This window comes from Idiotropiscis lumnitzeri, chromosome 4 (assembly GCF_059441095.1).
Source record: "Idiotropiscis lumnitzeri isolate Australia: NSW breed Sydney's pygmy pipehorse chromosome 4, RoL_Ilum_1.0, whole genome shotgun sequence".
NCBI classification, from domain to species: Eukaryota; Metazoa; Chordata; class Actinopteri; order Syngnathiformes; family Syngnathidae; genus Idiotropiscis; species Idiotropiscis lumnitzeri.
In genome coordinates this window covers 15,101,298-15,125,123 of record NC_142394.1, presented here as the reverse complement: position 1 = coordinate 15,125,123, position 23,826 = coordinate 15,101,298, and the positions used below count along the sequence as shown (strand labels likewise).

Genomic DNA, 23,826 nt, shown 5'->3' with positions numbered 1-23,826 from the left:
ATAAATTAAAACTAAAATAAACAATTTAACAACATGTTTGTATTTATTTGATCAATAATTTGGTAAATTGATTTATGAATAATAAAACAATATTAAATTTACATTATTAACATGTTTGTATTTATTTAAGGAAAGGATTTGTTCGTCGATATATTTTGAATATCAAAATAAAATCGACCTAATGAACAATTTTACATATTTTATTTACTTGACAAAATATTAGTTAAATACAGTTAATGTATATCAAAATAGCGCTTTTACTGGCACAGTACATTAAATTGTATGTATTTATTTTTAAATAATTGGATATTATTTATTTTAATAAAAAGGACACCTAATTTATTGTTAATATTTTCTATTTTATGTAAACATTTTATTTATTTATTTATTGTTATTGTTTATATTTTCTACGAATGAACCGACCCATCTATCCGTTTTAATAACCAAACGCCTTTAAGCCAGTTTGCCCAGCCGTGCATTAAAACGTTCATTTTGAAAAATTAACGAATTTTCTCTTATTTTGAAAGAAAACGGAATACAAGTACATCAACAGACGCACGTGTTACCCTTTCGCTTGCCGTATTTCCTTCCGTCGCTGTCGACTCTTGAATGGTTGCTAACAAGACGATTTCCCTTGCATACCCTTACTAATAAATATCAATTAAATATCCAGTATAGAAAATAAATGCTCATCCCTCGAATGGATACTTTTGAGGAGTCGTCGCGGAGCAGATAGCATCCAATACGGCGTCATTCGCCGCCAGGTACTTTGAAACTTTTATTCTTTTTCATGTCAATCTAGTGCTACAACGTTAGCTTCGCCCGTATACTTGCAGTTGTTATGGAAGTTTATGATAAGGTTTACAGGTTCGTATATGTACAAGGCTGCATTTATATTGTAAATAATGCAGTCGTTTATATGTTCACTTTTGTTCAATAGTCGTAGTCTTGTCGTTGCATATCCCATACAAAGACTCTTGGCGAGTGTTAAAATAACGACACCTCTGAATTTAGTCAATTAAAAATCCTAAAGTATTACAATGGTCGACTTCTTCACTTTAATACTCAGTTGTCTAACTATAAAACGCTTAGAAGTCCTTAATGAGGTTGCGGAACAAAAGCAAAGTGACGAGATGACGTTAGGGACCGTCTGCAAGTTGCTTGCGTTGTAGTGCACGGGAAATCATGAGTCCAAATGTCACTGTCGTCCATGTTTACGGTTTTGACGGTTTCCATTAATCCATCCAGCCATTTTCTATATCTCTTGTTCTCTTTAGGGTTGTTGGTGAGCCTATAACTGCTGACTTTGAATGAGGGTACACCCTGGAATTGTCGCCAGTCAATAGCAAGGCACATGTAGAAACAACCAAACCCAGTTGACCCTTATGAATATTTCAAGTCATAGGTGAACCTCACCTGCATGTTTTTCAAATGTGGGAAAAAGCCAGAGTTTTATTTTTTCATGTGTGCATTATGACAGGATGGCGACCATTCAATGTTGTACCCTTCCTCTTGCTTCCTCTCATGGCAAAAAAATCATTTTTTTTTTAAACGGATATTAGCACGAATCTTTTTTTAAATATTTTACATTTTCCTACCTTGTCAAACATTTGCAGCTTGAGAGCATATAAAGTGTGTCCAAAATTCCCAATATCTGGATAAATCACTACTTTCATTGTTACACTTTGAACTACAGAAGCCACTTGAAGAATTGTCCTGAGCACAAACTCAAAATGAATTGAGAAATTATTTAGGCCAGCATATTTTTTGCCCAGATCTACCTGACAGCATCAATCAAAATTGAGCATTATTGTCTTCGTAAAAGTACTGTCTTCAATACAGCATTTTCACTGGTCAATATCATCTCTTTTTATCAATATTTTTGTGAACAGTGGGCTGTTGTTACGAAATGTTAATACTCTCATCAGCTGACTTCCCCTGAGCCCTCATTTAGTTAGCGCCTTTCACCTTTCTTTCATTCAAGCAGGCAGGTGCACGGCCACGATTCCCAACGTCTGATCTGAATGTGAGTCAGACTGCTATGGAGGTCACTTTTTAACCGGTAGAATGCCACGTGTCCTTTTCAACTGGTTGCTAACAAGGGAATGTATATTGTATGCATGCTTTCTACAATGAGGTGTTTTAACACAAGGTTGTGGTGCTATTGTTACATTATAATATGGTGTAACCTCCATAGGTGAACACTACCAAACTGTTTGGATGTTTGTTTTTCAGCACAGTTCAGTGATATAAGCAGTACAGTCGATTGAATCCAATTACGTAGACACACTAATGTTACCAAGCAGATGCTGGTATAAAAATCTGCTAAGTTTACAAGTAACTTTACGCAATACCTACAAAATGACGTAACTGTGTTGCTACGCAAATTTCTTTGATACCTCTCCAATACGGGTCTGTTAGGTGTAGCTTGATTAATTGAGCCACCAGTTGTGCGCTTGGATTTTGAATAGCTTGAAAAAGGTTTACTTAATTCTGCCCGCCAACATGATGACTCCAGTGACTGTTTGGATTTCCAGCATCCCAAACTTTGGTGCTTGAGGCGTTTTGCTAAACTTGTTTTTTTTTTTCCGGAACTGCATTGAGAATATTTGCCTGGCATACAACAAAATAATTTCCGCCCCCACTGCCGGTGAGGAGAGGTGACATTTCTCATTATATGATGTTTTATTGAGCCTCCTGGGTTTTTTGGCGGGTGGTGGTGATGGTGGATCAGAAAAGGCAGGTGTTATGTTTCCAAGTGAAGCAGGGTGTTTATACAAAATGAAACAAACAAAGGTTGAGCAGTTGTATTCGACACATTGAAAAGTTTATTTTTATTTATTTATTTTTTTTATTTTTTTTAGAATTTCAGTTCTAGCTGAGACCGTGTTCTTTGAGCAATGAGACGGACTTTGATGCAGATGATCTGCTGGACTCCATTATGAGTCCTTTGTTTCGAGACAAATTATGATTCAATTGTTTCAAGACATTAAAGACCTTAGTGTGAAGTCATTTCAGAAAATGCCAAATGAAATCAAAGTAATTAAATATCATACAACAAATAAAGCATGAAAAAAAATATTTTTGTGTCGTCCTATATTCAACAATGTAATCACTCAATGAAGTGAGACCCTGGCAATTGACAAACCTGGAACTGTGACGTCATTTAAGAAAAATAATGCGGGGCTACACATGTAAAGTGTACTATGCTAGTCAGAAATGGACTCATTAAGCGGTATTTTAAACTTATCTGAAGGGATCCAGGTGTTTGAAGAGTTGGAGGAATAGGAGGTTGTTGGCATGATGTATGTTGGACCATACATGTACGAGTCAGATGCTCAGAATAGCGAAAATGTCGTGTCTAAATGGCTGGACGTGGAGTGGAGAGGAGACCCACCGAGATTCAAATAATGGGATAGGTATATATAGTTATAGTTTGGTATTCAATGCTGTGCCGTGCTGTAAATTACACACGATATTGGTCCATTTATTCTGCTAGCATTGAGCGCAAATGTAAAAGGGGGTTGGTGTTCTACATTGATGAGCTTTATGTTTTGTCAAATTTTGATAGTACTCGTAGGCATAAATAAAGTATATATGATAAATCATAAAATGCAAGTGAATTTATAGTAAGATTAACTTGTGATTGGCGGTTTTCCAAGAGGACGGGAGCATATTCTCTCATCAAACAGAAATTCTAAGACACCACACATCAAAAGTGATTCTAATCACACCCTTCCTTTTTCCAAACCCTTTATTGTAAGTAAAACGGTTGAGAAGACACCAAATTGCAATTGCTTGTCACAACGAACACTCGTTGACATGGAAGTGGCATGGAAATCATTCGCTTTCAGAGAACAAAACTGGTCCATATACATGCCCTATTTTTATCTTTTGGTCACTCAAACAACCGTTGGCCTGCTTGTGAACAATAACCAAACAGCGCAGAGGCATTTCACCGAAAACCGCCACAACGATGGCAAAGAGCAGATAACGAGACAATCAACAATGCAGTACAATGGCTGACTGACCACTCGTCTTCTTGGAATGGCGTCCCTCCCCGCAGATTGCATAACATGTGCATTCTTGTTGTTAAGAACATTGCTATGGGTCCAATTATGATGTGAGGGTTTGTGTTGTAAAAAACTATCAAATGTATGCTTAAGATGATTTTAGCCATTAATATTATACAATTGGCCAAGTTGACTTCACACTTGCTCGTTAATCAACAGTGTTTAGTGTTTTCCAGAGTACAGTAATGTAAAAAACTCAAACTACAATTAATTATTAATTAATTTCTTGCCAACACTGTGGGTTGTGTTGTTTTGTACATGAATAACTCGAAAACTGTGAAGAACATGTACGTTATCATTTTGGATTTTAGATTTTAGTTTAATGCCAGTTTAAGATGGAGGCTGCTGTCTAAGAAGATTGTGTGCCACAGGGTGCACCGATATATATATATATATATATATATATATATATATATATATATAGCACTATTTAATACTTGTTTTATTCTCTGAACGAGACTGGTCAAAGGGAGCTTGCACAACACCAGAGTTGAAGATCTGAGTAGATAACATACGTTACCTATTCAATACAATAACTTCTGAAAACAGGCTGTCTGGCTTTCATCCCCATGAGACAATTCCTCATCCGAGGTGGATTGAGTTTGATCTGGTTTTGCAACTTTAAGTCCAGGGGCGCGTTTAATACAGTTCAAGCGTCCCTTTGTTCTTGTGACTAAATATCAATTTTAATTGGTTGGACCGAAACACTGCTGAAGCATTCATGCCCTGTGGTTGTCTTTTGCACTATGTGGCGTTCAGTAGCAACTTTGCCACCATAGCCCAATAGAGTCTAATCATATGTGATAGCTCCTCAAGGTGTGAACTAAATTAATTTCATAGCCCAGTAATTCTGAGAACTGCATTTACATTGACAAGTATGTGGGGGGTGTACAGCAGTCTGAATGATAGCAGGAAAAAGATGATTATAGACTAACGTAGATCTAAGACTTCTTTCCATTTATATGTTTTCTGCCAAGGTGGCAGTTGGAGCTGTGTTTACTTCTGCTTCTAAAAAGATGTTATTACATTAACAAATGTGAGGCTGTGCTCAGTGCTGTACTCTTTGGCAACTGGATTCTCAAGGCTGTACTTTTGTGCTGGTTGGATTTTGGCTTTTATTTTGTCAACTGGATCATTGCTTCATTGTGTTGCTGCCAATTAACCGCCAGTCAAACCGACGTGTGTAGTATCTCATTTGAATGAGAGCTCAGTTACATGAGGTAGCCACATGTTTTTCAAATAACTCTAATTTGGTTAATGTGTTTCTTCTCAAAGGGGCTAAAACAATAGCGCTTTATGAGCAACTGCACAAGTGAAACACCATGTAGCACCCCCCCAAAACCTCCATCACCCCCTCCCACTGGCTAGATCTATACTTGGTGCTGTCACTGTGACTTTTTGATGAAAGATAGCTTCTGAGTCGCTGCCAAGGTGTTTGAAAAGACTCCAAGCTCTAAAACCGGGATGGCTGCAGTGGGTGAGACATCTGGATAAATGTGTGAAAGGATTTGACTGCTTTTCCTGCCTCAGAGGAAACGCAGGAATCAGATGAACCGCTATAAAAACTTTAATCCATCAGCCAGGGCCCCAAAAATGCTTCTTCTGACTATGTTTAATATTGACTTATAAATATTAGAATATTAACTGCGAGAAATTCTAAAATGATCATCTGTGATTGCTCGCTGATTAAAGTCAAAAGCATTGAGTTGAGTCCATGTTTCATCACATTAACTAGCGCTAATGAGTTGGCTGACATTGAAGGCTGTGACTGTTTTTGATGAATATGAGGATTTAAATGAAAAACGCATAGGAAGACTCAACTTACGTTCACTTGAATGCACCTGGCACGGTACGTCCTGCTCACGTATGCTTCAATGTTTCAGCTACAGGTAGAGATGAAATTATAAATCTGGTTAAGTATTGTTGTACAGCGCAGAATGTGTATCCTCTTGATACGTTTGTTTCTTCTATGCCATGGCAAAATGTCCCGCTCAATTAAAAAAAGAAAATGTATTGTTTGCGCCTGTGAAAGCGCGTTTTGATGGGCCATTATCTGCGATGTTGCTACGTCGTGCAAATATGATTCAAATTTTGAATCGCTGTAAAACGGTTCCCTCATGTGTCAGTGTGCAGCAGCCCTTAGGAGTGGTAGTCCAAACCTTTACTTCTTCAGTAGACCACTGACCACATCACAGGCACAACAATCCTACTAAAGCATTGTTCACCTTCATAGTTCTACATTTGCAAAATAATTTTATTAAGATTATCATGTTAAATTAAAATAAATGGAAATTTTCCTTCAAAACATGAACGGTACTGCAGGAAAAATCAAGAGCCTCTATGGCATGATTCCATTTTAGGACTGGAAGTCCTTGAAAAAGTACTAAATGCAATAAATGAAACAGAATTTTCTTGCACTGTTGGTGTAATCCTGCTTGTTAATAAAAAAAACGAATGACAACCGAAGAGCAAATGTTTAAATTGATAGTGTCACATATGAACAATCGATAGCAGACCCACCTCCATGGTCACATTATCATGTTATGGATAAGTCGAATTGGAATATTTTGCTTTTACAATTCCGACGGAACAGCTACTGTCAAAATAATTCATAGTCTTTCCTCCTTCATTGTATGTGACGGCTTTGGTTTCGGCAGAGGACGGACAGCTGTTAGGAGGAGAATGTCGAGTGACACGGCGAATGAAAGGATCTGATTTCCATCTGCCCTGACCGTCTGATCAATACACTTCATTTTAGTGCCGCTGGACTAGAGAGAGCCACGCTCCGTTTCCAGATTAATAAAGATGACATCAACGTTGCTACTGCGCTGGACTGTCAAGTGTCAATATCTTTAACACCCCCATCGATTCTCATTACAGTTAATGGTTTCTTTGTTGAGGGGGCCCGGGGGGCCGAACCTTGTCGTGGTTGTTGGTTTTACATAAATATAGGTAGACATTTGCTGTATTGAGACGCCTGATCAGGTGAATGATGAAAGACAGTGCGACTTACTTGTGTAGACCACTTATTGTATTTCTGCATAGATTTAGTCAACCTTAATCACAGTGGATTACTGTATTTGGTCTCCCCACCACGCTCAGTGGACCCTCCAATGTCAAACAAAATCATTTTCATGACACTGGTCGCGAAAATAAAATCAACCCATAATGTATGGTAATACCATGAAACACAAATAACTCAAAATATTGGCAGAATAACAACACAGAATTTACAATAACATCCCAATTATTTATTCTTTGGCAGCATCATTGGAGTCAAAGAAGACAAAGAGAATCTTAACTGAATGTAAACAATCTTTTCAAGTATCCTCATGGTATTTTTTTTTTTCCAAATACAAGGTACATCCAAATAATAGATGTACCGCCCTTCTATGGCACGAGCTGCTCAGTCTCCTCCTCTGAAGCGTCAGAGCAGAAGAGCCTTCTTCCATTGCATCCACTTGGGTACACTGCATTCACAGCAAAACTCGAGATGCATGTGGAGTGTGATTTGGTAGCGCTGTGCTGACTGTGGGCACCCAAATACAGACTAACTTGTAGAAGCCAACAACGCTGTCTAGCGATTAGATGGATAGATTTTTTTTTTCCAACGCAATTCTGCCACTCTTCTGCTGTAAATAGGCCTTTAATCATACATAGCTTTAAACTTAAGGTCGTCTATGGAGCTTCATTTATTCCTTCTAATTAGTGATCGCCTCCAGAAGGCTTGTCTCTTTGGGGTTATCAGATTCTTTGTGTACTCCTCTTAAGACCGTCTCCACGGACAACTGTTCTCCACTGCCTCTGTGTTTTTTCCTCACTGACATGCTCTGGGATTGCAGCAACACTATCTGCTCATCATTCCAGCGAATAGAAGCAGCATTTAGAGGCCTTCTCTGATAATAGATGGAAAAACAATGCCAAGGGGGTCATGCGTTAGTTTGTGCTTTATACCACAAGGTGAAAATCCAAAATGCGAAAGTGGGAAGATGATCTTGTAGATCATTGTGTGGCTCCGGGGACTTAATCATCGCATTAATATTCATACTCCATCTCCGTGCTTGAAAGATACTTGCACTACTTCAATTCTGCAGAGATAATGTTGCAGCTGTATTGTATATAATATGGGTATTTAAAAGTAACCTTTCATAGAGTACTACGTGTCATTGTTAGAGCTGCTTTTTGCTCTGCTGCAGTATTCACAAATAAACGTAGTTGTCAGAATGTGCATAAATTGTCAAATTATGTTGAAGAATGCCTTTGATTTGGAAATTGCTCGTCCCCCGATGAACAGATCGTAGGTCAGTTTTAATTGGATCCAATTCTATTTTAATTTTTTGTTGCCATAGTTGCATTCCAATATGAGCTAAAACTGGTATCTTTCTGCATTTTTAATTAAGAAGTGACTTTTCTTTCCTTTCAAATATATCAACAGTTGACAGTTTTATTTGAGAGGACCTCTTCATAATTGAGATGGTATTTTTTTTTTTGTTGAACAGTCAAACCTTGTTTATTGTGGGAAATATGTTCCAGACTTGAGCGCTATATATGAAAATTTGCGATAAAGAAACTGCATAATTCTTAAAACTTATAGAATTACACTTGAAATATTCAGACTCATTTACTGCCCTTGACCGCTAAAGATGTCATAGATCCATTTTATTTACTCGGCTGGAAGTGAACGAGTTAATAATTAAAACACACCATTTTGGAAATATCCCCCCCCAATAAATAAATGACAATCCTAAAATGTATAGAGAACACTGTACGTCATATAGCTTGTTAATTAAGTGCCTTTACGGGGCTTGGGGGGTTGCATGTGACATCAGTGAATCTCTGGGCTGGAGCTGCGACCGACAGGAGCACCTGCATGAGTGTGTGCATTGCGTTTAAATGTTCTCCCCGGTGTTCACAGCTAAAAAGTGCATTGGTGATACTGGCTCTCCCTTCCAAACTATAAGAAATGGATGTAGACTGTCAAAACATAAAAAAATAGTTGCTTTGAACCATATTTTTTTCCCCAGATAAAGAGTACATTAGAAAAAAAATTACGATATAGCAAACGATTAACCACAAAATAGCAGGCAAACATTGTACAATATCATAAGATTTGGAGGATGTATAGTGTGGTCGGCTGAACGACGTGACCTCGCGTGAATGAATTAGATCGTGAAAAAAATAGTAGCACTAAATGGTTGAGCGCCACCTGCCAGTAGGCACTGAAAAACTGGGACCCTCTCTTGTGGTTTGCTATGCTGTACTTTATTCTTTTTACTAGACCACAAAAACATGGCGAGATCAAAGATTAAGCGGACTGCCAGAAGCATACGATGCATGGAGTACAAAATGAGAGAAATTTGAAAGCTTGTTGGAAATGAGCGAAACTCCACAAGTACGTATGACATTTTAAATATAGTTGCTTGTCATATAAAAAAAAAACATTTTGGTACTGCTTGGTGATCTGATGCCTGGGTCACGTTTATCTCATTGCCACGTGATTCAGCATTAAATGTGTCAATAAAAATTTTGAACCGTAGCGCCGTTTGGACAATCATGAATACTTCTCTCCGCACCTTGGGCACTGTGTGACAGTTGAGTTGCTTTTGGCCGTGTTGTTGTTTGATTTGCGGGCCATGCTTCCCAGAAGCTTTTCTTATACCGGTAAATGAAAGCATGCAGTATGTTGTGAGTATGATGTATGTACTACATACTGTACCTTGTCATGTGCACAATGATTCAAGGGTCGATTAATCTATGGCAGCCATATACATTCTCTATATTCCTCCTCTGTTGAAAAGAAGAAAAGAACCTGTTGCCATTCCTGAAGGTCATTTTGTGTGGGTTGCAGTTAGTGTGGTTGCTTTTCACATTCTTAATGCGATACGACTACCCACATCACCTTGCCATGCAGTAACGGCTGGATTCCTTTGCGTCAACAAAATTCCCAAAGCAGCCCAAGTCAAAACTGTCCTTTGCTAAAGTGAAGGACGAGGGAGAAAACAAACTGTTTAAGTTGGATATATTCCACCTGTTCCCAGAAGCTCTGCCGCTTACCTCTTAGGCAGTTGTGGGATTCAGCAGCCGTGGTGTCACTTTAATTGCCTGTTGCCTACGAACTAACTAATGGGGGAGGAAGATGTAAGATGAATGTCAAATAGATCCCTCCAACTGGACCCAATTCCTTCATCAAAGTGTCAGTGCATGTTGGTGGAACCCCACTCATTTGAATATGCTGCAATTTAATTCGGATCTTCCATCCCTTAAAACAGCCTATATTGGGAAGAAAAAAAATCCAAGTAAGCAAAAATGTAAGTATTGGCAGAGTAGGTTATTTGAAGTCTTGGGGATATACCGCTTAATCAATGCTTTAGTCAGTTGGGCATTTTGCAAGATTTCCTCAATTTCCTTTTATATTCATTTGTATGCACTAGGGATGTAACAAGTGACATGATATGATATCACAATATGATAGAAGCTCACTATACTCACGATTGTTTTATTTATTTATTTTAACAGCATTAACAAAGAAATAGTCGTGGTCAGTAATTTTGCCACGTGCTCCTGTAGGCTCAGCAGCGCAAAGTATCATGGTCTATTTAGTTCACAATGCTGTGTAATGTTTTTTTTTTTTTTTGAGGGGGGGGGGGTGTTGAAAAATATTTACTAGTATGCCTGATTTATGGGAGCTTTTTTGGGTTAGAACTGCTTTGTTCATGTCAGCAATAATCAGACCAGGATTTCTCTTTGGCCTGTTTAGGTTGCGTGTGTGGGTTGTTTCTATACACAAAATGCAAATAAGAATAAAATAAATACGAAGAGTAAATTCCTCTATACAATAGAAATTGGCTGTGGTCCTAATTATACATATAGTTGGAGTTGTACAGTTAACATTAACCGCAATGTACATAAATGACCTACAATGTCTGGTAGCATTTAATATTGAAGCACTTACTTGCTAATGCATGCACACGTTGTGAACCGGGTCAATTTGTGGAGGAACACAAACATGTTGCGGTTGCCTTCATCTGGAGATTAGTGTGGGTCTTTAACATAGGTGGTCACGGGGTGCCGAAACTCCACAAATGGAAAACAACTTGAAAGGACTTGCTGCCATTAATATCGTGACATGTCGATGGTGATATCATGGCAATTTTAATATCAGAATCAGAATCACGATAATGCAGATGTCGTTACATCCCTTGTATATACCTCAAGCTGCATTTAATCCTTTCCATTCGATTTATTTCATTCTAATATAGAAGACGGCAGACAATTATGTGACCGCCTGATAGGTTGGCTCTATGACTGGTGCAATAGATGGGTGGGCAGCAATTATTTGTACACAAGCATTTGAAAACTCTATTTTTCATCTTCTGTCCTGCCCTAACATCCGAGAGCAACTTTGACAACACAGTCACAAAACACTTGAGACCTGCAGAAATACTTCCCAGTAGAATGTTCATCAAGCTCGCAGGTTATTACCGGGAAAAGTCATTTGACAACTGAGAGTGGGGCTGCTTATGTGATCTGTTGGGAATGCGGAGGATATTATCTGTTTTTTTTGCCCCTCTGTCACCCGTGACGACGTTTTACAGTCCAAGACAAATTGCCGTCAATTTCTAATTCGCCGTAATAATGGAGCCATTTTCCGTCAAGTGTCGTGCGCATCACTCCGCTGCTTTTTCTGGCTTTACCGGACGTTCCTTCTGATTCCTTTACAAGAGGATGAAAGCTTCCTCTACATATGCTGCGGTATTAGAAAGTTCATTAATTGGTGCACTAAATATTAATCGCTATTTTTTGTGAAATATGTTGATGTGAGCAACCTCCTTTGAACTATTTTTGCATCTGTGTCGACTCCTCCCTGACGGCTTAAATCAAAATGTGTCTTGAGACCGCATAGATTAGTCGACTAATCTTGGCAGCCCAAGTGACCATACTCATTGTCACCTGTCATCAAAGTAACGGTAAGAGATTTTGCTTTTAGATTTTGTGTACCCTCAGCTGGGATAGGTGGCAGTTACTAACAACCCAGAAGTTGGACAAAATATATCAAAAATGGATGAATTGACATTGCTCAATGTAATGCTCCCCGGAAGAAAAGTGAAGGTGACTTAAGAAAATGAAAAACAAATTTGTCCATGCAATGAGTGAAAATTTTAGGATGGCGTCATTCTTACCCCACAACAGATCTTTTTTGAGCCATTCTTTCCAATGCAAAACATTGTTTTGAAATGAGACCAAATGGCTGAGCTTGGAATTTCTTCTGTCTGTTTAACTCAGCAGCATCATGCCTATTTAAACCGACATTGGCTCCAAAAAACCCAACAAAAACAACCAAAAAACACGGTTTAACCAGGACAGATTGCCAGTTCACTACAGAGCTAACACATTGGGCGAAAGAACAGAAGCGCCCAGCTTTTGAGGCGTGGGAAGTAAAAATTGCTACTGACAGTTTCTGAGAACTAGAACTTAAAATGCACACAATGAAAATGTAAGAGTTTATCTTTTTTTTTTCAGCAGCAGTCCTTTCCGTGGTGTCGGTAGCTAATTACAACACCTACAGCTCGATCACTGCCTCCAGTCTCTTGTACTTTGAAAAGAAATACTGATGACTAGATAGCAGTTTGGCTCAGAGCACCTACACACACTTCAACACTCACCGCAACACCAACACGTGGGGATCGCATGGATTTGAGATTTCAGCCTACTTAAGCAACAAATTGGACACTTTTTTTTCATGCAAACCTATGAGAATGATCTCTCTGTTATAATCCATGATAAATCCTGTTCATGTCAGCAAACACTTAATTTCCTGATGTTGTTTGTCATAGTCTGTCATCGTTTCTGAAATACAAGCTTCAGGTTTTTCCTCACTTGTACACTGAAGCCAAGCCTCAGCCTTTTTGGACTTCAACCCGCGCTCCATATAACATAATAGCCGTATCAAACGGTAGCATCTCCCGTTCATGTTGTTTTCCACTCAATCTGCCTATATTGCTTGTTCCTAAAGTTCAAGCACTATGACTGATGTGCCACCAATGAAACGCAATGATTCGTGAAGAATTATTCACACTTTGGTCCAAATTAATGAGTTTGACATTTGATCCCTCAAGGGGAATTCCAATCTAAAATCTACTGTTTTACTATTTTTGTTGTACTCGCTGATTCTCACAGGTGAGCTGCTACCTCTCCAAAGTGTGATATTTACTGATAATTGGACTGACATCTTCGCAAGTACCGAACCTTAACTTTTTTTTTTTTAAATCTGTTCAATCTAGTGACACGTTAATTCCAAACAGGCAACCTGTTCATTACCGTGTTAAACACTCTCCGAAATGAAATATCGCTGCCTCCAAATGACATTCCCGTGCCACTAATGAGGGAAATGCCATCAGCGGCTGGAGCTCTTTGAGCTTATAATTGCACTGAAGTCTACTGTGATCTTGATATCATTTCAAATTCTAAACTGTTACACAGAGATCTCGCAAAGGCGCTGTATCAGAGATCCAATAAAAGATCCGACAATAACCGGCTTTTGTTTTTTAATAATGTGACATGTTTGACGGTGGCAATTGCTTTTAACACAACCAGGTGGGAGAGGTGACTGTTATCTTGGTGTTAAACTTCACATCCGCAACCCACTATCTTGGCATTCGCCATTTACACCAACATCTCTATTACAGTGCTATCCTAGCTCTGAAATAATTCCTTTCCCCATTCTTGTGTATGTGCTGTTTGTACAGAATAATGACAAATGCAGATAAACTGAATTATGCAGTGTTTTAAAGGCGCGTGTAAAAAATTTCTGTCTTTATTTTAATGATGAATGATAAAGGTGTAGAGTAATTGAGTTGCATTGTAGATGTGCCTCAACGATTTCACGTCTGCAAATTTTATTGATTAATATTACAGAACCCTGTTGCAGATGGCAAAAAAAACAAAAAAAAACAATTGGCACTCTTCTAAAAAATGTTTGGAATGGCCGACATGAGTTTAAACCTTAATGATACCACAAACAATTATACAAAATGATTATATTTCAAACCCAAATCAGCACCCTTACAAATAAATTGCTTCTATGTTATTTGATTTTGAAAAAAAAAATTACTCATGCACTGTACATGCGACGAAGACTATCCTTGAACTTCAACTAACCCACCCCTGACATACACTTTGTCTCTCAGTCAAGATGTATCGCGACAAGACGATTTTCTTTGACGCCAACTACTATTCCTATTTGCCAGTGCTTAGGGCGTTCCGGGAGCGCACGTAAAGATGTGAATCATTTTTTTAGCTAAGGTACCACAAAAAATGCGAATTTGCAAAGCGTGAGTTACTATACTAATCATTTCAACTGTGGAACCGCTCTTGTGGTATAACTTTAAAATGAGGAAACAACTTGAATAAATCATGCTTATCCATCTTTGAATGTCAGTCTGCTTACTTAAGCTGTTGTGAATGTGCTATATGAATAAAGTTGCATTGTTTGTAATAACCTGGGCCCGTTTTGTTGGGGAATATGAGCAAATGTGTTTAAAAAAACCCCAAATATACACAATGTGAATGCGTCTGCGCTCCGAACACCAGAAATTGCAAATGGGCATGAAAGTTTCCAATGTCCCTGTACATGAAGGATATGATACTTCATGCCCATCTTCATGCTCTTGTTTGCTGATGTCTTTGAAACTAAGTAATGTTGACGTCTAACACAAGTTCCATGAGCATTAAAATATCAAATTGAAAACACCCGCAGTCCAAGCTCAATCAGCACTACGGTCCAGCCAATGCTGCATTGCAGCATCGAGGCCACCGTGTTATTGTCGGCACTCGGTTCACTTGCATTTAGCAGGTCAACATTAATTTGATATGTTAGTCGTACAAGCAGTGAATGTTCCGATGCGGAGCTGGTGGAGCCTGTCATTAGTTCTCTCCGCTGGGAGAGTCTGAAAATGACTTGCTGTCTTCACCATGGGAACATCACGTCGCTGTCTTTCTCCAAATTCTCGGGCGCTCTGCTGTTTTGGGCAGCCCCTGTATTAATTATTGTGCGGGATATAAATAGGCTGACTGTCTGGCGGTGCTCGGTGGTCTAATGGCCCTGTCCGGTGTTGTGTACCCTGTATGGGTAGGTGCTATGGCGACTGTTTGTCCCCACATTAACATTGGCCTCAGCAGCGTAATTTGGAGTTCAACCTTCATTTTCTAGAAGAAAATCTACCTCAAAGGTCAAATAAAACTTGGAGTTCAAACCATCATCATGTTAAGGAGGAGAGATTTGTGCTCTGTTAGCGTCTCTAGAATTAACACCAAAAGTGTTAATTTATTTTTCTCCGGCTTAGTCATGGTTCTTCCTTGCACAAATTGTAGTAGAACATTTATGGGTTCATTACAGCACAGGTTTGATGACCTCCACATATTTCTTTGCCGACATCATAAAGTGTGTGAGTGTTTGAATTAGCTTGCAGTCACAACTCCTTTATTGTCCACATTCATCCAAGCTTGTCCCCAACCTGCCATGTCCATGCAACTATTTCTTGCAGCAAAAAACAAAAAACAAAAAAAAACCCGACAACAACAACAAAAAAACGAAGCCACTGTAAATTACGGGTAGAGCCCTGGGAGGTTTATCTGGGTTGGCAGGCCTGGGCTCCATCACCATGCTAATAGAGACTGCAGCTCATAGCAGATAAGACCCCCCGAGACAAAGAAGCACCGCACCTCGACCACCGCTCACAACAATGGGGAAAGGACTAATAACATTTGACAGTTTGCCCCAGTTTAATTTTACCTTTTGCCCCAGACTTAGTTATCGTCTGTGCGAGTGTCAGGGCCACTCTTTTCAGAATCCAACAATGATCGGGTAAGCAAAGAACTTATTTTTTAGTTAAAAATTACTTTTTGTCCACTGTGGTTGTAGTTAATCATTTTATGCGAGCTAAAGTGAGATGGTGAGATCTCGCACTATTTTCCAAGTCTCTCGCCATATGACGACATCAACATGGGTGTTCACATGTGCCTTCAGTGACTTATATTTCCAGAAAGTGTAGTTTGCTTTCCAAATAATGCTTCCTATAATCGCAAGATATTGCCTAGCCACGGTAGGCAGGCTTGCATCACACAGTGTTTGTAGATGAGTCACCCAGGCCGTTGCCTGGAATATAAAGTTAAGATTTATTCATTTAATCTCAGGTAGGATCAGTAATAATGTATATTTAACACAGGAGGTGACTAGAGTGGAAGTCGAGAGGCATCTTTTTGTAGCAAATAATGATTTATAGAGCCGGTCTCTGGCTGAATGCTTATCTGTCCAAATGGACTGGGCTCTGCCATCTTCAGTAGTTCTTACTCTCGCCAGTATCTGAATTGCTCAATAGATCACCACCAGTGCATAAGCATTAAAAGAACAGACCATTTGCGTTTAGACTGCAAGTGACAAATACTATCGCAGAAAAAAAACAACAAAGCGGCAAGAGAAGCACTCAGATGTACTGGATCTTTTTTTTTTTTTTTTGTTTTCTTCATTTTTTTTTTTCATGTTGTAGTGTTTGTGCTTGTCTTGCTATAAATTAACTTTGTCACAGTGGCCTGAGATAATAGCAAGAGGGAATTGCTGAGCCTGATGCTGTACTCTGGGAACAGTACAAGTCATTTCAGTCCAGCAGACCACTTAATAGCTCTGGCTGATGTAGACAGAGTTTGAAAATCCATGCGTCAATTGTGCTCGGAGTACAAATGTCTTTTTAGTGACTGCAGGACAAGGAAGCTAATACAGTGCCAGCTCGATTGACACAGCCTTTTAAAGCAAGTCCAATTTGGAGGTTGACCAAAGATTTCTTATAAACTATGCAGGCATTGTCATAGGCATTTTGGACCTCCAACTGAGCACCTCACTCGAACCTCATTGCAGTCTGTATTGTGGGACTAACGATGTTAAGTTGGCGTTAAGAGATGAATATCTGGTACCAGACAGATACTGGGAAATAAAAGTAATTTTAACCAAGTGCTTTAGCTTAACATCTTTTTAGTAAATTTATATTTCCTGTTTTAGGATTTTCAATCAATACCAGATTTGAGCAGCTTTTTGGTACCAGAAGGACTTTTGTTTGGATCTGATGGTGTTGTGCATTTGGGTTTGTGATGTTTGATGGGGAGCACTGTGTGATGATGCAGGCAGCTACATTTCTCATCGCTTGTGAGAAAATGGAGCGTGTTCAATGTTTAAACATTAATACACATTAGTAATTACAGTTGGGTTCACGTTGCTGTTTTTCTATGTGCCCTGCGATTTGCTGCCAATCAGCTGAAATCAGCTAAATAGGCTGCAGCAAATCTGCGGCTCTTATGTTTTTAAATGTAACTATTTAAATCCTGTCTTTGTATGTTGTTTTATTAATTCCGTGAAGCTACTTTTATTTTCAGTCCCTTGCTTATGAGTGCTAACGGTTTTGTAAATGCTTTTCGGTGTTGTGTCTTTACTTGTGTTGCCTTGGGTATAAAATGTGCTCCATAAAGATGCCTTACCTTGCTGGATGAGGATAATTGCTACAGAAAATAGATGGATGGATTTTTTTCGGAGTGTTAACAAAATACTGAGTCATCTTATACCATTATTTCCTCAAAATGTTATCGCCACCCTTCGTCTTTACTTCTAAGCAGCTCGTAGGGCTTATCAGGGTCGGAAGAGAAATTGGCTAATTAGCTGAAATCTGAGGATTCTGCTTTGAAGAGACTCATAAGTTTCATGGCAGAGCTTGCACTCTGGTCAGGTCTTGGGGAGGTCACAATGGATTATTTGAATCATACACATCTGTAACATGAGAATGTTAAAGTTGATGTTTATGAAATTTCAGACTTCCATTTTGGATGGATCGCCAATGAAAACATGGTCTTTCATTTGTATAGCGCATAATGCACTCAAAGTGTTTCACCCTGACTTCACATTCACCTACAGATGACTCAGTATCAGGAACAATTAGGGGTTCTGTATCTTGCTCAAGGACACTTTTCATGGTCACAATGCTGGTGATCGAATCCGCAACCTTCTGGGTTGGGAGACGACCACTCTATCACTGATCCACGCTGAAATCGACGTCCCTCATTATGCGCGCGTTGTATTATGCTCTCCTACCTGATTTAAGTACATGTGACAGCAAGAACTGAGCCCAATCTACTGCCATTTATTTTGATTTTACACCACAATTAAATAGTTGCCCCCAATTTAAAGGGCATTAATGGTAATTAATAGATATAATAGGTTTGACTTTTTGGAGATAGAGGAGGCTGATGGTAATTATAATCACCTTTCAGACTCAGACCTCTTTGTCTTACTTTGCTTAATGAACATTATACACATTAATGGCAGGCGTTTGATTTTTAATCCACTTTGTAATAACATGATTATCACCCACTAGTCCATACAGATAGCAATACCAAAGTCATTTTTAAACAATACTCATTTTCTCTGTCTGCATGTGCAAAAGAGGAATTGATCCTTCCATTTCTTCATTTATAGAATTAGTACATTATCCACAATACAGTTTTCAATGGTAAAAACTGATCTGGCTGAATTTCTACCAACTGCATGTGTTGATGGCTACGCTTCTCTACATAAATATCGCAACATCTTTGCAGTACACTACTTCACTGACCTTGTATGTAAACATCCATCCATCCATCCATCTTCTGTACCGCTTCTCCTCACTAGGGTCGCGGGGGGTGCTGGAGCCTATTCCAGCTATCTTCGGGCAGTAGGCAGGGGACACCCTGAACTAGTTGCCAGCCAATGTAGTTTGTTTCCATTCTTTTTTTTTGTTTGTTTTTAAACCTGTTTTGTGTTGTCGGAAATTCTTTTCGTTAAACAATATATGGTTTATATTGTGAGATTGTATTGTGTTGGTTGTATATCGTCCAAATTTTTCTTCTGATTGGATCGGTGATCGGTTAGCTTTTTTCTTTTTTTATTCACTCGCTTATCGATGATCAACTCTAAAATGTAAAGCCTCTGCAAAGCCTCTTGTGCATTAGTTATTTTGTTGGACATATACTTTGTATTTTTCAATATATTCTTATTTCACGATAAGAAATGGTATGCTATTCGTCCTCTAGCTATGTAAAATTGTTTTTGTGCTCAGCATTTTTCAGCTGTGCTTACACGATGGAGGATGCACCCTTTGCCCCCGCTCAGCCCCTCCGGCCTCCGTGTGCTTAATATGATGCATTTTGAGTTGCATCGTTTGTGACATGTTGCTTTCCAGCTGCTTGATTTACAATATCTCTACTCTTAAACGGAATAAAAAAAAAAAGGAGAAAATGTTGTTTCTGGTTACTCCCCCCCAAAAAAAACATTTGCTGATCAGCTTACTATGTTGAATGCAAGGATGCGGATATTTCTGTCAAACTATCCTATGACCTAATCTTGGAGAAATGCTCATAGCAGGCACAGGACTCCTCCGACTTTTTGCTTTTGGCTTTCTCTGCTACAACACTGATGCACTTTACTGTTATGAGAAACAGTTATGATACAGACCGAGATGGACAAGGCGGTTTGATTGAGCCTTTTTCCAACCGGATTTAAAATAAAACATTCGAGATGTACCGTATTGTCTTTAATTTGAGAGGTTCCACAAAAATATGTCATTTACCTGTCAGTATCGCACCTTGTAGTTTCTGAGTCTTTTTCATACATTTATATCGTTAGAGAAGGAATAAGCTGATTTGGAAAATGTAATTGTGAACACAAAACATCTTTTTCAAAGTGACGCCATTAAGCGTATTGCTTCAGTTCATGAAAGTTATGTAGGACCTTTTTAAAAATGTAAATAACATTCCAATCAGTATGCATTCCAATGCACGAGAAGAAAATATGCTACGGAGCAACTTAGTTGTCATGCATCCATATGGGGAATATGGTTGCGTAAGAACTGCAAGCTTTCTTTTCTTTGGCCCCGTGTGGGAGATAAGGCCCTTTATCACATAGATAAGTATGCAGGCTCAGGGAGCGAGCACTTCTTGAAAGAAAAGGTATACAAGAGCTGCCTCTTAAGTCACATTGACTTCTTGTGAAGTTGCTATGATTAATCCAAGGACGCACTGTTTCTGGAATTCTGTGGATCCCGCTGTAGACGCAGAAAGATGAACGGGCCGACTGGGGCTTCGATGCTGGGCTATCATACTCCTCCATCACTATAGGGGCTGCTTGACTCTGACAAGCCTCGTCGAACAGAGGTAGTGCTTCTCTAATCACAGCAAGACATGGGTGTCTGTTCGCATTGCTCAAATGTTTGGGCAAAGGGCAAATACACGCAAATATACATGCAAAAAAAATGAGGTTGGCACAAGAAATATTAGAGCTATAGTAGTTACTGTGCCTTTTTATTAAACAATAAAACTTGAGGAGCCATCAATAACCACCGTGCACGCAGTAGAAGGAAATAGCCCAAATAATTATCTTCCATCATTTTGTGAAACTTGCTCACTTTTGTTCTTCCTGTGAATGCCACATACTGCTAAGTAGGGACGAGCATCTGACAGAATGTCCCTGATTGGTTTGTGTGGATGTAGCTCAGCTTCCCATAGCTGATGTTGTGTCAGTAATTTTAGGCAATTGACAGAGAATTCCTTTACTTCAATTAATTCCTTCAAGTTGCAGTTCATCAGGGCAGCAATGATTATTTTAAGAATCAATTAATCTGTCAAATCATTTTAAATGTCAACCTTTTGTTTTTCCAAAAATGGGACAGTATTTCAAGTTGACAAAGAAAATGCACAAACGTATGGATTATGATTACTTACTGTTTTTGTCCATAACATGTCAGAAAATAGGCAAAAATATTGATAAGTTATCCCTTGTTTTTTGCGGTTAATGGGGACTGGAACCCCCAGCAAAAAGTGAAAAACCTTAAAGTTGAGGTTGATTTATTTAGATTTTTAAATTATTATTATTATTATTATTTAGAATTTTATTTTGGGGGATTTACACCTCGATTACTCCGTTGTACTGAATTCAGTTAATAATGGTATTATGTTTAGTCTACCATGTATATTTCATATTGAAACGATGTCAAGCGCCATTTCTAGGAGCCCTTTTCACTTGGACATTTAAACCGAGTGTGTTTTGGCTTGTTTGGGACAGTGAACACAAAGCTTTTTAGACGGGCGATTTTACCGATTTTGTCGAAACACGGAAAGCAGCATCTTTTATAAAAAGAAAAAGAACAGAAGTCTTGCAAATGTTTGAGTCGAGCTAGCCCTGACGCAAAAAGCAGAAATCACGAATGAGTATTTGACGCCCACTCTAAAAGATTAGTAATTGCCCAGTGATACCACAGGACGAAGTCTATATTGTAAAATTGTTAACCCAGTAGAATATTCAAAACTCGCTTTTGCTTAAGAGATAAGGCAAGGTCGAAATGACGTCTTCAGGGATGGTCTGAGATTTTTCAAAAGCGTAAAGAACCACACAGTCATTGTGTCACCAGCTGTGGGGCCGCTATGTGAGGGTGAAGTTCGGGATAAGTGCGACCTTCTTAGTGGCCTGAGAGCTGTGTTGGCATGGTGTGACTGATGCAGATTATCATAGCCGGAGAAAGCCAATTACTGCGGTCATCTTGTCACCCTTCGGAGACCCTCTTGGTGGAATGAAATGCATTAGAGTATTCTCGCGCCAGCGTTTTTTATGTTTTCCCCGCACTGATCCCCCCCAGTTGGAGTGCTAATAGCGCCATCAATGGGCCCCTCAGAGGCTCGTGCTTCAAGAAGGAGTTGAGGAATTACATCCTCTTTTTGTCTTCTGTATCCAGTCAAGACAAAGCCCTTTTATTGCGACGCTTGAGCGTCCTTGGATGACTGCAGAGCGAACGCACTACGTTGAGTTGTGATGTTCAAGAATATCTATTCTGTCTTTTATGAAGTGAACAAACGGCTGCTCATCAGAAGTTTTTCTTTCAGAAACGGGCCAAAGAAGCTGGAATCAAACAAGACAACTGTGGCCCGGCCATGTACAAAGACTACAGAGCGAGCAGAGTCACAAGTAAGAGGCCACGGTGCGTGTTTGTTCTCAGCGTTAGTTCTGCATGAAAATTCTTGTTTTTTAATGGGCAATGGGGGTGCTGTGTTGACATAGTCGTATGCTGAGGTAAAACACACAGTGCTGCTCGGGTTTAAAGCTGCCATTACAAAACTTTGCTCTTGCCCGCAGAGATAGAAAAGTTTTAATATCACCTCTGTCCAATGAAAAGCATCCATTCCACAGATTTTTACAGATTTTCTTTGGAAGGAGTCATTACCATGATAACGACAACGTGAACGTCGACTCGGTGTTGCCAACTTAGCACCTTATCGCTATATTTAGCGACTTTTCCGACTACTCTCAAAGCTATTATTCAAAGAAGTGCAATGAGCAAAAAAAAGCTCTTCACCCCACTGCATCCAGATAGCAAAAGAATGGTGCTTGTGTGAAGCCATTTTTAGAAAAGGTCAGATAAAGAATTTAATTGTGTGTTGAATTTCACACTGTATGGGTTGTTCCGAACTCTAAAGACGCAATTAAATTCACTCAAAAGTGAGTTTTTCTATAAATTTTCTCCTTCAAATTCACAGAACAAATGCTTTTCATTGGATGATTATGTTCTCACGTCTTTTATAAAAATCAATGTCCATCAAAGTAATTCAAGTGATCACAAGTTTACAGTGGTACTAATTTTGATTAAATTGCATTGTTGGTTTGTGATGAAAACTTTTATTTTAATATTCTAATTGTCCTATTGCATCTGGCGACTAAAATTTGTCTGTTAAATCCCAACGCCACCATGGTCCACACAGACTTTGTGTGAACAAAAGAAAGCTACAGCAAAATGCTTGATCACAACATCTTCATGGCACGAACCGGATCATATCCATTTGGTCATTGGATGCCATTATTGTGTTTGCATGTCATCATGGTCCAATGGAAAGCTTGTGTGTCCAAAGATTTTTTCTAGAGCCCAAAATATTCCGATTGAAAGAAGACAGAAAACACAAATATTGAGTCATCTGAAACCGAGCCTTGCCACGAATACTGCAGTGATAAACCACACATTAATGGACACCCTTAATAATTGGCATGTTGCTGCCAACAATGTTGAAGCAAGTTGAGGAGCTTCATTTAACCAAAAAGTAGTGATCTGCCGCCATCTTGTCGTGTTTGAGCAACAAGGAGCTATGTCGAAGTAAGTGGAGGAGCTTCATTTCAGCAAATTATGGCATTTTGGTCCAAGAGACTGTGTTGGAGTGAGTGCAGGAGCTTTGTATGGACAAGAATAGGGCTTTGCCGCCATCTTGTGGCACCCATACACAATTATAAACCTTTCTCGGGGGCCTTGAGCGTTATCGTGGCAGGGCTCAATGAATAGTGAATAGTAGGGGAACACTCGACAATTTTTGTTGGACAGTGATGATATGCAAGTTCCGTGCAGTTGAATCACCGCTCTGCATTAGATATGAAATAATAAATAATTTGAGTGCGGATGGAGTTGTATGGCGTTTACATGATCCTCTTGCGGTGCTTGATGTTTTCCAGGGAAAGAGTTGAATCTGGTCTCAAACAGTGTGACAGATTAAAAAAAATGAGACGGGAATCTTTAATGGCGCCCTCCTTGTTGGTCATTGCGAGATGACCCATTCTCCCATTACTCTTACGCAGCACAATATGGTGGCGATAATGAGCGCTCAGTCTGATGCTTGGCCTTTTCTCCTCTCCTCCTCCCTGCTAGTC

General features: G+C 39.1%; 1 protein-coding gene across 3 annotated transcripts in view; it reads left to right on the top strand.

Moving 5' to 3' along the window:
* Nucleotides 1-567: 567 nt before the first annotated feature.
* enox2 (ecto-NOX disulfide-thiol exchanger 2) overlaps nucleotides 568-23,826 on the top strand; it is a 167,142-nt gene continuing 143,883 nt past the window's right edge. The window contains exons 1-2 of one of the 3 annotated variants that reach the window (XM_088294323.1): nucleotides 568-764; nucleotides 22,023-22,104. In XM_088294323.1, coding sequence (XP_088150449.1) covers nucleotides 22,071-22,104 — 34 coding nt within the window. In that variant the 5' untranslated portion in view covers nucleotides 568-764; nucleotides 22,023-22,070. Of the gene's footprint in view, nucleotides 765-22,022; nucleotides 22,118-23,826 lie in introns of those variants that run through there. The other 2 variants (XM_088294326.1, XM_088294328.1) reach the window with 2 other exon arrangements.